At 34.4% G+C, this 14,009-nt stretch overlaps 1 protein-coding gene across 4 annotated transcripts in view; it reads left to right on the plus strand.

Annotated features, from left to right (window-relative positions):
- The window catches only part of RFX7 (regulatory factor X7), a 129,441-nt gene that overhangs the window by 42,872 nt on the left and 72,560 nt on the right, over positions 1 to 14,009 (plus strand). For all 4 annotated transcript variants that reach the window (XM_001500738.7, XM_005603031.4, XM_005603029.4 and 1 more), the window contains exon 3: positions 7,705 to 7,738. In XM_001500738.7, the coding sequence (XP_001500788.1) occupies positions 7,705 to 7,738 (34 nt within the window). The remainder of the gene's footprint in view (positions 1 to 7,704; positions 7,739 to 14,009) is intronic.

A 14,009-nucleotide genomic window follows, 5' to 3' on the forward strand; every position in this document is an offset into this window, starting at 1 on the left:
AATCCCAATTCTTGTTTAATAACTTTGAGATTTTTTCATTTAAATTTTTAATATATTTGATTTAATTTTCGTTTTTGATTAAAGTTTTAGATGCTCCTAGTTTAATGGGTCAAAAAAGATCTTACAAGACTTACTAGGAAGAACCACAGTTTCCTAACTACTAATTGTTAGAGAGAAAGCCAAGTGGCATAAATACCTCCTATCTCTTTTTTGCTCTCTTTATCTCTTTCCGGTGATTAATGTCGGCCCACTGGAAACCAGAGGGAAAGGGAGCCACATAGATACAATGCATAAAGCATTTGGTTCTTGCAAAGGTTGGGAAGTGGATCTGGAAGGGCAAACAGAAAATATCCAGTCCAGTAGTTTTAATTTCTAAGACGTTACTTTTTAGCTCTCTGAATGTTTTTAAAAGTATATATAGTATCCAATTTTTGGTTTTTACCTTAGCGAAGATTTAAAATTTTTTTCTTCTTCTTACATGGTCGTACTTCTTCCAAGCAGGGTCTCTTGCCCCCTTTTTAAGGGGAATGTTCTATCTTTCGTATTAGAGATGTATACCCATCTGAGTATATATAAGAGTGAGGCACAAAGCACTGATAGGAAGCTCCGCAGCTAGACGGGCCTTCTGCTTTCTGATTCACTAGGTCTTGGGTGGGGCCCACAAATTTACGCTTTTAATCATCTGCACTCGTTCTAGGTGATGCTAGTCCGGGAATTATATTTTAAGAACCACTTTATTAGGGAGTGCTCTTGTGATTCACATCTATGGAAGGAATGGACAGGAAGGAAGCAGAGGGAAAGTTAAGCTGCAGTGCTGGAGAGCTCTGAAGCTAGAATGACCCATCATAATTGTCCCAAGTTGAGACTAGGACCGGGGCCTTTATTCCCCTATGTTGATCAGCCTCTGGATGTGGGCTGTCGTGGGACGATGTGGCCTTGGGGAGTGAAGTTTTCTTCAGCATAGGCAGTCCCCACAGGGGGCTGACAACTGAGGGCTTTCTGCCAGAAGCTCTCCTAGCAGCTGGGGGATAGTCCTTTTTTCCTGCAAAGGGGAAAAGGGACAGTGTATTACAGAATCCATATATCTCCTTCCCAGTCAACTCCTCACCCCTATGCTGAGTCAACCACTTTTTCTAATTTTTCTTTCACCATAGACTAATTTTGCCTATTGTAGAACTTCATATAAGTGGAGTCATAAAGAATGAACTTTTCTCGGTGGTGTCTTTGGCTCAGTATAATGACCACTAGGTTCATCCATGTCTCTTATGTATCAGAAGTTTGTTGTTGTTTTTATTGCTAAGTAGTATTCTGTTCTGTGAATATATTACGTCTTTCTCCATTCTTATGTTGACTGCCATTTGTATTGTTTCCTTTTTGGTCCTATTGTCACTAAAGATTCTATGAATATTCCTGTACACACCTATTTTGTAGACCCACAGTTTTATTTCTTTTGGATAAATACCTAAGAGTAGAATTGCTGTGTTATAGGATAGGTTTATATTTAACTACTAAATTTTTCCAAAGTGGTTTTACCTTTTTTATTTCTACCAGAAATGTATGACAATTATGGTTGCTCCAAATTCTTGCTGACTTTTGGTGTTTTCAGTGTTTTTGATTTAGCCATTCCTAGTAAGAATGTAATAGGATATTGTTGTGATTTTGACTTGCATATTCTTATGACTAATGATGTTGAACATTTTGCATGTGCTTAGTGGACATTTGTATATCCTTTCCTTGTGAACTGTCTATTCTAGTTGTTTGCTGATGTATTAAATGGGTTAACCCCTGTCTTTATTATTGAATTGTAGGGATTCACTATATATGCTGGGCACAAATCTTTTGTCAAATATGTGTTTTGCAGATGATTTCTTTTGGTTGATGGCTTGTTTATTTTCTTTTTCTTTTTCTTTTTTTTTTTTTTTAAAGACTGGCACCTGAGCTACCGTCTGTTGCCAGTGTGTTTTTTTTCTTTTTTTTCCCTTCTTCTCCCTGAAGCCCCCCAGAGCATAGTTGTATGTTCTAGTTGTAGGTCCTTCTGGCTCTGCTATGTGGCATGCTGCCTCAGTATAGCCTGAGTGGCGCTAGGTCCGCACCCAGGACCCAAATCTGGGAAACCCTGGGCTGCCGAAGTGGAGCACGAGAACTTAACCACTCGGCCATGGGGCTGGCCCCTTGTTTATTTTCTTAATTGATGTCTTTTGATGAATAGAAGTTGATTTTTATTTTGATGGAGTCTAATTTATTTATTTTTTAATAATGATTATTGCTTCTGCACCCTAAGGCATCTCTGTATATTCTCAGGTCATGATATTCTCCTGTGATTTTTCTCTAGGTACTTTATAATTTAAGCTTTTATGGTTAATTTTGTGATCCAACTCAGATTTTTCCATAGAAAGAGGTATGTTCATTTGCTTATAGATATATCCAGTTATTCCATCAGCCTTTGTTGAAGGGATTTTCCTTTATCCCTTGAATTGCTTTGGTACCTCTGTTGCAAATCAGTTGACTATATAGAAGTAAGCTATCATTCATACATCACTTTTTAAGTTATGTTACTCTGGCTGCGTTCAAGATTTGCTTTTCATCTTTATGTTTTCATCTACCATGTGTGGTTTTCTTTATAATTGTCCTGTTTAGAGTTTGCTGAGCTTCTTGGATATTTAAGTATGTGTTTTTTCACAAAATCGGGGGAAATTTTGGCCATTTATCTTATATTTTTCTCTCATTATTTTTCCTCTTTAATTGTACATAGTTAGACCACTTGATATTATATTAAAAATCTCTGAAGCTCTGTTTATTATTCTGAAAATGTTTTTATTTCTCCTTTAGATTCAGTAAGATCTACTGACTTATTTTCCATTTTAGTGACCCTTTTTCTGCTTTATCTGATATCCTGTTAAGGTAATCCAGTGAATTTTCCATTTCATATATTCAAGAATTTTCATTTGGTTCTTTTTCATAGCTTCCATTTCTCAACTGAGATTCCTCCCGTGTGTGTGTTTATGATGACCATATTTTCCTTTAAATACTTGAACATATTTATAATACTTACTTTGAAGTCCTTGTCTGCTAATTCTAACATCTGGATCATTCAGGATTTGATTTCTATGAGCTGCTTTTTTTCTTGACTCTGGGTCTCTTTTTCCTGTTTCTTCATTCCAGTAAATTCTGCTTGTGTAGTGGGCATTGTGGGTGATATGTTGTAGACTTTAGATTCTGTTATTTTTCTTGGATGAGTGTTGATTTTTTTTTTTGTCCTGGTAGACAGTTAACATGGCTGGATTCATACTCCATCTTATCTCTCCTGTGATAGGCAGCAGCAGAAGTCTCAACGCAGATCTTTCCACTTTCCAGCTGTTGCTTTTTGCTGGAAACCTTGGAGTCTTCCTCACACAGAGGTCATCCAAATATTTGGGCATAGTTTGTACAGAAATTTTGCAGCACCTTATTTTCTGGGACTTCATCTTCACTTTACGGTGACTCGGGCAGCCCTAGACTGTCCTCTGTCTCCTCAGCTGGCAAGATAGCAGATTTCTGCCTCAGTCCCCAGTGATCATTGCTGCATGGGCGGATAAGTGCCCTCAGGAGACAGCCTTATAAGTACAGATCCTGCCCAGTGCCATTCTGTTTTAAGGATGTCTTCCCTCCAGTTGTTACCTGCTTTAGGTCACTGTCTTTCGCCTGAATGTTTGTTTTTATATTTTGTCCACAATATGTAATTGTTATGTGTAGGAAGATTACTCTAATATAAGTTACCTTGTCATTATTTGAAGCAGAACTTTGCAATGTTGAAGCGTTATTTTATTTTAATTGAGTCAATCAAAACATCCAATATTCAAGGAATATTTTAGGAAATTATAAAACACCCACTAAATGGGATATTATAATATGTTAAAATTTTGAAACAAAATTTGCAAACAGAACAAGGGTGTCTGCTGTCACTGCAACTTTTCACCATTAGACTAGAGATTTTGGCCAAAGTAATTAGATAAGAAAGGGGTGGGGCAGGCATAAAGATTGGAAAGGAAGAAAAAATATTTTCATTAGTTGTAAGTGGAATTATTATTTACAAGAGAATCTGCATACTATTAGAACTAATAAGAGTTCAGAAAGGCTGCTGGATATAAGGTCAGCGTAGAAAACCAAGAGTTTTTCTGCACATCTGCAAAATTAGTAGAAAACAGTAGGAAAAAAAAGATACAGTTCACAATACCATCTATAAGCTACCTAAGACTCTCTGTAACAAAAGATACAGAAAAATTACAAGACATTTTTAAGGACAGACAAAATTAATCCAGATTATTGGTCAGTTCCCTCAGTCCAATCTATAACATCAGTACAGTTCAATGTAAATCTTAGCAGGACTTTTGTGAATTGAAAAAAACTGAAAAATTCACCTGGAAGATTAAACATCCAAGACTGTTCTGAAATGGTCAAAGAGGGTCATGTAATCAAATAACTAGACCTAATTTTTAAAGCACTAATAATTCAAATTGTGATGTTGGCTTCGGGATAGTTGATTAATAAAACAGAAAAAAAGCCAGAAACAGACTCAAGCATGCATGGAAACTTGGCACAATGAAATGGGGAACAATTGGCTTACCAGATAGAAAGAATATCTATGTTACACCATAGCATACCCAAGAATAAATTCTAATTAGAATAAAGATCAAAATTGTAAAAGCTAACTTCAGAAATTTTAGAATGAAATATAGAATGTCTTTAAAACCTTAGCTAGATAGGATTTCTTAAGACAAAAAAACACATCATAAAGGAAAACAATAAATCAAAATTTAAATTTTCATAAGCTATCATTAAAATACATCATTAACAAAGTAAGTATATGTAACAAAGAATTAGTATCCAGAATATATAAAGAACAAATTACAACCATTTAATAAGAAATAGTCAACTCCACTTAAAAATGGGTAAAGAATGTGAACCAGCAGTTTACAGAGGAGAAAACCCATATGGCCAATAAGCGTGAAAAGGTACACAACGTTGCTAGTAATTGGGAAAAAGACATTTAAAAAAACATTTTATATCCATTAGAATGACAAGTTTTTAATATGTGTATTATGTATATCATGTATAAAAGGCATATGTATATATTTGTGCAAGGTAATAGGAAAATAGGGACTATCGTATACTGCTGATGGGAATATAAATGGGTACAAGTGCTTGGGAGAAGAATTTGGTAATATATAATAAAATTGAAAGATATATCTATGAGCCCCAGAAAATTGACTTCTAGATTTATAACTGAGAAATGTTTTGCACGTGTATATCAGGAGACAAGTACAAAGATATTCATTGCAGTATTGTTTGTGGAAAAACTGCAAAGTATGTAATTGGCTTTCAATAGAGGAATGGATGAATAAATTTGATATATTCATCCAATGGAAGACTTTTCAGCAATTAAAATGAATAAACTTCATCTAAGTGCATCAACATGGATCTTGAGTGAGAGAAGACAATTGCAGAATATATACAATGTAATGTCATTTATATAAACATTTAAAAGCTTCACCAAACAACAATTAGGTTGCATATAGATATATATCTAATACAAGTATTGAAGTATCAACTGGGAAGGTTACGTATCAGATTAATGATGGTTGTCTTTGGAAAACTAGGAAAGGGTATAAAACTAGACAGAAGAGCAAAGGAGACTTAAACTTCATCTATATCCTATTATGTTTGTGTAAGTATGAAGTAAAAATAATCAAAGGGCTAGATTGATTGCCAAGGTTGATATCTAGCTCAGAAATGCTTTCATTTTACTTTATAAGTTTATTCTTTGAAAGGGCTGTCTTTTACATATACGTTTTAAAGATTTACCAAGTCGTTTGTAATGGGAAGACATAGCCATCCTATTTAGATATCTCATATGGCAGTCCGTTTCTGGTAGAAGGGGAGTATATTTAGATCTATGGTTTAAAAAATAATCACCTTTTTCAATTTCATATTAATTTCTCTAAAAACCCTTTCTTAAGTGGTCCCAGTCTTTCCAAAGAGTTTTCTTCATATGGGGGACTGAATGTGTTTTTTGTCATTTATTCATTCAACAGATTTTATTGAATACCTAACATATGCCAGTTGATAATTCAGCAGTGAGCAAAACCGACAAAGCCTGCTGTCATGGAGTTTAAATTCTAGTCGAGGAAGATAGCAAGTAGATAAGTAAATTAATAAAAATATAAAATGACTGGTGGTAAGTGAAATAATGAAAGTAAAGCAGAGTAAGAGGAATAGAGAGTGATGGAGAATATTTTGTATGGGAAGTCAAAGAAGAACTGTCTGTAAAAGTTAACATCGAGCAAAGTCATGAAGAAGGTCAACAGATAAGTTCTATGGGAGAAGAGCCTTAGAGGCTCACAGAAAACCCACTGTGGCAGGAGCTGAGTGAATGGGGAGAAGACTAGTAGGAGAGGAGATTAGAAAGAGCAGAGGGCTGCATCTTGCAGGGTATTGTTGACCATGATAAAGACTGAGGAGCAAAGGACTAATGTGGCTTGGACAAAGACTCTCTCTGGCCACTTTATTGGGAATAGTGCAGAGGGTTGGTGCTAGTCTGGTAAAGACAGAAGCAAGGAAACCAATTAGAAAGTGATTTTATCACTTTAGACAAGAAATGATGGTGGTTTAGACTAAGGTGGTGAGAAATGGTTGGATTCCTCACATATTACTTTCTAGCAGCAGTCTTAATTTGTAGATTACTGTCTTATCTCAGGGAAACTGTGGGAGTTACTAGGAGGAGAAAAATATAGCACACTTTAGCTGCTTGTGAGTGATAAGCTGTATAAATGATCCCAAAAGATTTAAAAACCTCAAAAAATCTGTGGAATTCTGGGGAGGGGATTTCAGTTCCTCTTACCTACAGGTATCATTTACTTTTCTTGCTCCTTTTGGTCATTCTGAACTTTGTGATTGAACTTAATACAGTCATGCTTTGTTCTTTAAAAAATGAAATTTGAAATCTCAGTACAGGTGCAAAGTTTTAAGGTTATTGATTATATTAACTAAAATGAGATTTAAATGCTGATTTTTACTTACTTTATAGATTAATTGAATAGCTATATACAAAGGTAAATAACCACTTTTCTTTTTTACCTTTGTTTGGCTCTAGACCCTTTTATGGAAGATAATTTGGTTTGTAACATCTTTTAAAGATTGTATATGAACTATCTCTAAACTTTTGCATGATTTCATTACATTTGCACTTGAACGTGTTATAACAAAATCCAAATGACAATTCAATTATTTTATACTGTCTTCATTTGTATTATATATTAATAGTTCACTTATACTCAGTTGTTCAGTTAAATTGATATATAGTGGCTTTATTTGTGTTATTTATTTCTAAATGTATTCTGCCCCTTCAATTTATTACCATATTGGTTAATCTTTATTATTACTTTTATATGAATGAAATCATACAGTGTTTGTCTTTCTTTGGCTTATTTTGCTTGACGTAGTACCCTTAAGATCCATCCATGTTGCAAATGGGACGATTTATCTTTTTTTTTATGGCTGAGTAGTATTCAATTGTGTATATACACTGCATACAATGCCTGATCTTAATAAGGAGTTTTACTTATTTTTTTCGTAGTAGGGGAGACTAATTACTGTATCTGTTTAAGAATATTTCAAATAATTAATAAATTTATCATTCTTAATAACCTAACTTTCTTTTTCTTTTAGCAAAACTATACAATCTAAAGTGGACTACATTTTGGTAAGTAAAATAATTAATCTTAAAGTTCTTTTGCAATAAGGATTTTACCACTATATAAAATATATTATTCTTGAATAAATACTTGTTTTAAATATAACCCAATTTTAGTGAGTAAAATTTGACATTTAATTACAACCCTAGGGGTAAACTGTTTATAAGCTATCTAGATACCTTCCTATATCTCATCAATAATAACATCACAATCTGAGGTAATGGCATGTTTTTGAAATGTAACTGGCTTTTGCTAAAAATCACTTGAACGTTTAATAAAGGGGCTGTTTATTTTTGTGTTCTAATAACTCTGTAAGAATTTGTTTAAAGAAAGAAGATTTTGATGGGGTAGTTTTGTTGTGATAGCATATTTTTCATATTTGGGTTGCTAGACTTTAGGAATTAAAGCCACAATAAAAGTTTAAATTTAGATAGCACTTATAGAACTCTGAGAATTGGTTTAAATGAAAGCCTTTAAAAATGCTTCAAAGATTAGTTTTTATTGCTTTAATATACTTCTCATGTTTGGGTTGCTGGCCTTCAGGAATTAAAGCCACAACAGTAGTTTAAATTTAGATTGTATTTGTAGTTCCTTAAGTCGTCTCTTAAATATTTGAGGGAAGAAGCTTGCAGCTCTGGGGCCGCTGGAATAGTACTGACTTCCTTCATGAAATCTCTGCCAATGGAATACTCCCTAGGCTCTAGAACATTCAATGACTCTGTACTGTTAGATTTCCTGAAGTATCATTGTAGTTAGTCCTGTTTCTCTATTTGTGACATCAGAACTTTCTTATGTAGGTTTGGGTCTTCCTTATAAGCTAATTTTTTTGTGGGGGAGTCGGGTAGGGTCCTTAGTGTCTGGTGCTGAAACAGTATCTGATGTCTTTTTAGCTCATGATATTATTATTAGCTTATTGTATTATTAGCTTATTAGCTTCTAGGTAGGCAAATAAATAGTAGTAGTTCATAGGTGAAGAGGTACTTTGATCAATTCTCCTATGATTTTCTAAAGTAATAGTTGAGAGAGAGAACATTATAGGGATCTTTTCCTTTCACTTACTCTTTATCTTCCTTTTTTTTTTTGCCTCACACAATAACCCTCTGAAGTAGGTAATCTTGTTACCTCCCTTTTACAAATGAAGAAACTGATGCTTTTGCATTTACTTCAGAAAAATGATTATTGAACACCTTCTGTCTGCCATTGCTAGATATAAGGCATACAAAATGAAAAGGATATACTTCTTGGCCTCAAGAAATTCAGTCTGTTGTCAGAATATATTCAAGAGTGCTCTTAAGTCCTAGGAAGGTGGTGGTTGGGAATGTAGGGGTGATGTTGCCCCCAGCCATGAGAGCATTTCCTATCTCTCCCAACTCTCAGGAGTCTCATTGTTTATCACTCAGTAATTATTATATAATTGCTATGTACCAGACTCTGTTCTGGGTGTCAGAAAAGAAGACAGATACAATTCCTATCTAAGACCACCAGCTTTCTTTTCAGTACCTGAGATAAAGTTGGAGGATTATTCAGTTTTTTTCTTTTCATTGAGAAAATCGAGGCAGAAGACTGGTATAATTTATAAAATATGGCATTTATAAAAAGTACTAAGTAAGAACAAAAAGGGTTTTAAAAAATCAACAATTCAGAAGTGTTTATGTTTTAGCGTAAGTTTTAAAGTTATGTATATTTGATGAACAAGATAGTAAGATCTCTATCCTTGTGAACCTTACATTTTATTGAGTGAGGTAGACATTAAATGAATGGTCAAATAAATAAACATTATAACTTTAGATAACGATAAATGCTACTTCAAAATTTTAAAGAGGCAAAAGACAGCAAGTGATGGTGGCTAGGGTAACCTAGATTGGGTGATCAGGAAAAGCCTCTTTGAGGAAATAACATTTGAAGGGAGACCTGAAAAAATAAGCCAGCTTTGTGTGATGTTCTGCCTGCCACACATACTAGGCAGAGGGAATAGTAAGTACAAAAATGCTGAATCAGGTGTGAGTTTGGGATATTTGAAGAACGCAAAGATTGAACCCAGTGTGCTGGAACTTATGGAGGGAGGAGAGAATGATAAGAGAAAGTTCAGGTAGGGCATGTTGTAGGGCGTATTTAGCCATGGTGAATAGTGTGGATTTCATTCTAAGTGCATGGAAAGCCAATTAAAGAGTTTTTAGTAGGAGAATAGTATGATCTAGTTTTTTAAAAAATATACTGGCTGTTCTTGGAAAATGTGCTTGTGGGGGGGACAAGAGTAGAAGCAGCCGGGCTGGCCCCATGGTGTAGTGGTTAAGTTCATGTACTCTGCTTCAGCAGCCCGGGGTTCGCTGGTTTGTATCTAGGCACAGACCTACACACCACTCATAAAGCCGTTCTGAGGCGGCATCCCACATAGAAGAACTAGAAGGACCTACAACTAGGATATACAACAATGTACTGGACCTTTGGGGAGACAAAAAAAAAGAGGAAGATTGGCAACAGATGTCAGCTTAGGGCCAATCTTCCTCATCAAAAAAGACCCCAAAAAACAAAAAAAAAAACCACATATCTTTAAAAAGAAGGAAGGGGGAAAAAAAAAAAAAGTTGAAGCAGGAAAAACCAGTTAGGCTATTACAGAAGTCCAAATGAGAGTTCAAGCTCTTGCTCATGTGATGGCAGTGAAAGATGGAAAAAAGTAGATGGATTCAAGGCCTATTTTGGATATAAAGCCAGTAGGCCTTGCTTGCTGATACATTGAATGTGGAGGGAGAAGCAAAGAGGAATCAAGGATAATTCCTTTTAGTCTCAAGGATTTCCTTTAGTATTTCTTGTAAGTCAGGTTTGCTTGTAGTGAATTCTATCTGTATTTATCTGTGAATGTCTTTATTTTGCCTTTGGTTTTGAAGGATAGTTTTACTGGATATAGAATTCTTGGTTAACACGTTTTTTTTTTTTTCTTTCATCACTTCAGATATGTTATTCCACTGCCTTCAGCCTTCATTATTTCTGATGAGAAGTCAGTCATTAATCGTGTTGTTTTCCTGCACGTGATGAGTTGCTATCAAGATTCATTTATAAATTCATTCACTTGCTTGTTCACTTGTTTACTCTTTTCAACAGTTTGGCTATTATATGTGTAGCTATGGATCACTTGGGATTTGCTGAGATTTGGAAAGTTTTCAGTCACTATTTCTTCAAATACTTTTTCTGTCCCTTGGATTCCCCTCTCCTTCTAAAGCTTCTGTCTATCTTTAAAATTCCTTATTATTTGACTCATTGTCATGATGTTTTCCTTTGTATGTTTAAACATGGTGGCCTCATCCTGGCAGCGTTGCTGTCTGAACCATGTGAGCAGCCCCAGGCAAGAGTGACACAGACTCTCACAGTTATTATCTAAAGTTCAGCAATTATTCATGACCAAACACTTCTCAATATATTGTTTGCCTTTAGTCACTTTCCAAAGCCCTAAAATCGTTCTTTTAGACCATTTTGCATCATTTTATAGTTACTTTGAGGGGAGGATTGCTGACCTTCACTGCACCTGGTCTGGATATCTCAATCTTCTCACAAAGATTTTATCCTGTTTTCTTCAAGAAGTTTTATAGTTTTAGTATTTTCTGTGAGGTCTCTGAACCGTTTTGATTTAACTTTGTGCTTTGTGTAAGGTGAACTTCAGTGTTTATTTTTTACTGTATGACTGGATATCCAATTGTTCCAGCACCATTTATTGAAAAGTCTGTCCTTCCCAAATCACCTGCTATATCAAAACCATTATGTGTGGATGTTTTTCTACACTCTCTTTTTTCCATTAGTTGCCATCTCTGTCCTCATGGTGTCACCACACTGTCTTGTTTACAGTAGCTTTATAGAAAGTCTTGACATCAGGTAATGTAATGATTCAAATTGTTTTTGTATTTCCATACAAATTTTAGGATAACTTTGTCACTTTCTTCCCAAAAAAACCCCAAGTCTACTGGGATCCTTGATTGGGATTATGGTGAATTTATTGAAAATTTTGGGGACAGTTGACATCTTAATGACAAGTCTTCTAATCCATGAGAGTGATATATCTCCATATTAGTTGGTTCTTCTATAATTTCTCTCAGCAGAGTTTTGTGGTTTTCTTTGTATATGTTTTGTATATATTTTGCTTAAATTATTCCTAAATATTTTAAGATTTTTGATGCTATCACGAATGGCATTTAAAAATGTTTGTTTTCCAGTGTTTTATTGCTAATATTTATATTGACCTTGTAGCTGCAAACTTACTAAGTTCACATATTAGATCTAGTAGTTCGTATGTAGAGTCCTTTGGATTTTCTACCTAATCATATTGTTTGTGAATACAGAAAAATTTAATTCCATTTTAATCTAAGTGTCTATTTATTTATTTTTCTCATCTTATTGCACTTCTAGGACCTCTAGGACCATGTTGAATAGAAATGATGAGAGTGAATTTCCTTCCCTTGTTGTCACTCTTAGGGGAAATCCACCCGTAGGGGAAGACATTCACCTTACAATATGATGTTAGCATTAGCTTTTTCATAGATGCTCTTTTCAAGTTGATCATATTCCTTTCTGTTGCTATTTCGCTAAGAGGTTTTCATCATAAATGTTGGATTTTATCAAATGATTTTTCTGCACTTATCGAAATAATCACAAGTACTTCTTTATTGTTAACATGGTGAATTACACTGATTGATTTTCCAAAGTAAACCATCCTTGCATTCCTGTGATAGACTCCACATGATGCATTATACTTCCATATGTTGCATTATACTTTTATATATTGCTAGATTGGATTTGCTGTTTTGTTAAAGACTATCGTCTGTGTTAATTAGGGCTTTTGATCTGCTGTTTTCTTATAATGTCTTTTTCTGTCTTTGATGTCTGGGTCATGTTTGCTTCATATAATAAGTTTGGAAGTGTTTATTCCTTCTCTACTTTTGGAAGGAATTTATTTAAAATTAATATTATTTCTTCTTTAGATGTTTAATAGATTTCTCTAGTGGAAAAGGTTTTAGTTTCTTCAGTTATTGTGGGGCTATTCTGTTTCTTCTTGATACAGTTTGGGTATCTGTGCCTTTCAAGGAATTTGTTCATTTCTGCTATATTACCTAATTGGTTGCTGCAATGTTCCTAATATTCCTTTACTATCTGTAGGATCTGTATCAGTTATCTCTCATTCCTGATAATTACCTTTCTTTCTTTTTTATTGATCAGTTTGGCTAAAAGTTTAATCATTTTGTTGATTTTTCCATATAAATCAAGTTTTGCCTTGTTGATATTCTCTCTTATTTGTCAGTTTTTTGGTTTATTTGTTTCTCCTCTAATACATATTCTTTCCTTCTGCTTACGTTGATTTTAATTTACTCTTATTTTTCTAGTTCCTTAATAAAGAAACTTTAAACTCTTTTTTTTCTTTTCTGTTATAAGCATTTAATGCTATAAATTTTCCTTTAAGCACTGGTTTAACTGCATCCCATAAATTCTATGTTGTTTTCATTATCATTTAATTTTTTTTTTGAATTTTCCATTCTGATTTGTTCTTGTACCCATGGAACATGTAGATATATATTGATCAATTTCCAAATAGTTGAGTATTTATTGACACTTGTTTGTAAAGATAAAAGATTTTGAAGATATTCTTTATCTTCCTTCCTTTTGATGCTTTGCGTTGTTGAACACTGATCTCTATCTCTGTAACTCATCAATCCTGCCATGCTCTGCTTGAGTTCCCCCTCCTTCTACCATGGTTCAGAAGTTGCCTTCAGATGCAATCATCTCATTTGTTTCTTTTCTCCAAGATATAAGAGTTCTGTTCTCTGTGTTATCCAGTTTCTGAAAAGAGTTGTTGCCTGTATTTTGTCTGAGTTTTTAGTTTATGAACCTGGGAGAGTTGATTCAGTATTAGGTACTCCACTGTGACCATGTGCAAAGGTTTATTAAAAGCTATTTTAAGATATTTTACTGAATAGCTATTCAGTAAAATGTGTGGGCCCCTTCAACCTTCTTTGTTTTCTAGTGAGTTATTTTCCACTATTCCCTACCAAAACTGTTTAAAACTTCTTTAACTAAAGCTCCTATACCCACCTCTTCTCCCACTGTCTGCACATGATTTTACCTCCTACTTCTCTGAGAAAATAGGAAGATACAGTGTAGTTATTCCACAAAATTAACCCCACTTCTTATCCCCAGCTCAGTAGTTTCTCACCTTAGTACCTGTTCTTGTCTTCCTTCCCTTTTCTCCTAACAGAAGAAATATCTTTCTGCCTGTCTGAAGTTGAGCTCTCTCTTTCT

This window comes from Equus caballus, chromosome 1 (assembly GCF_041296265.1).
Source record: "Equus caballus isolate H_3958 breed thoroughbred chromosome 1, TB-T2T, whole genome shotgun sequence".
NCBI classification, from domain to species: Eukaryota; Metazoa; Chordata; class Mammalia; order Perissodactyla; family Equidae; genus Equus; species Equus caballus.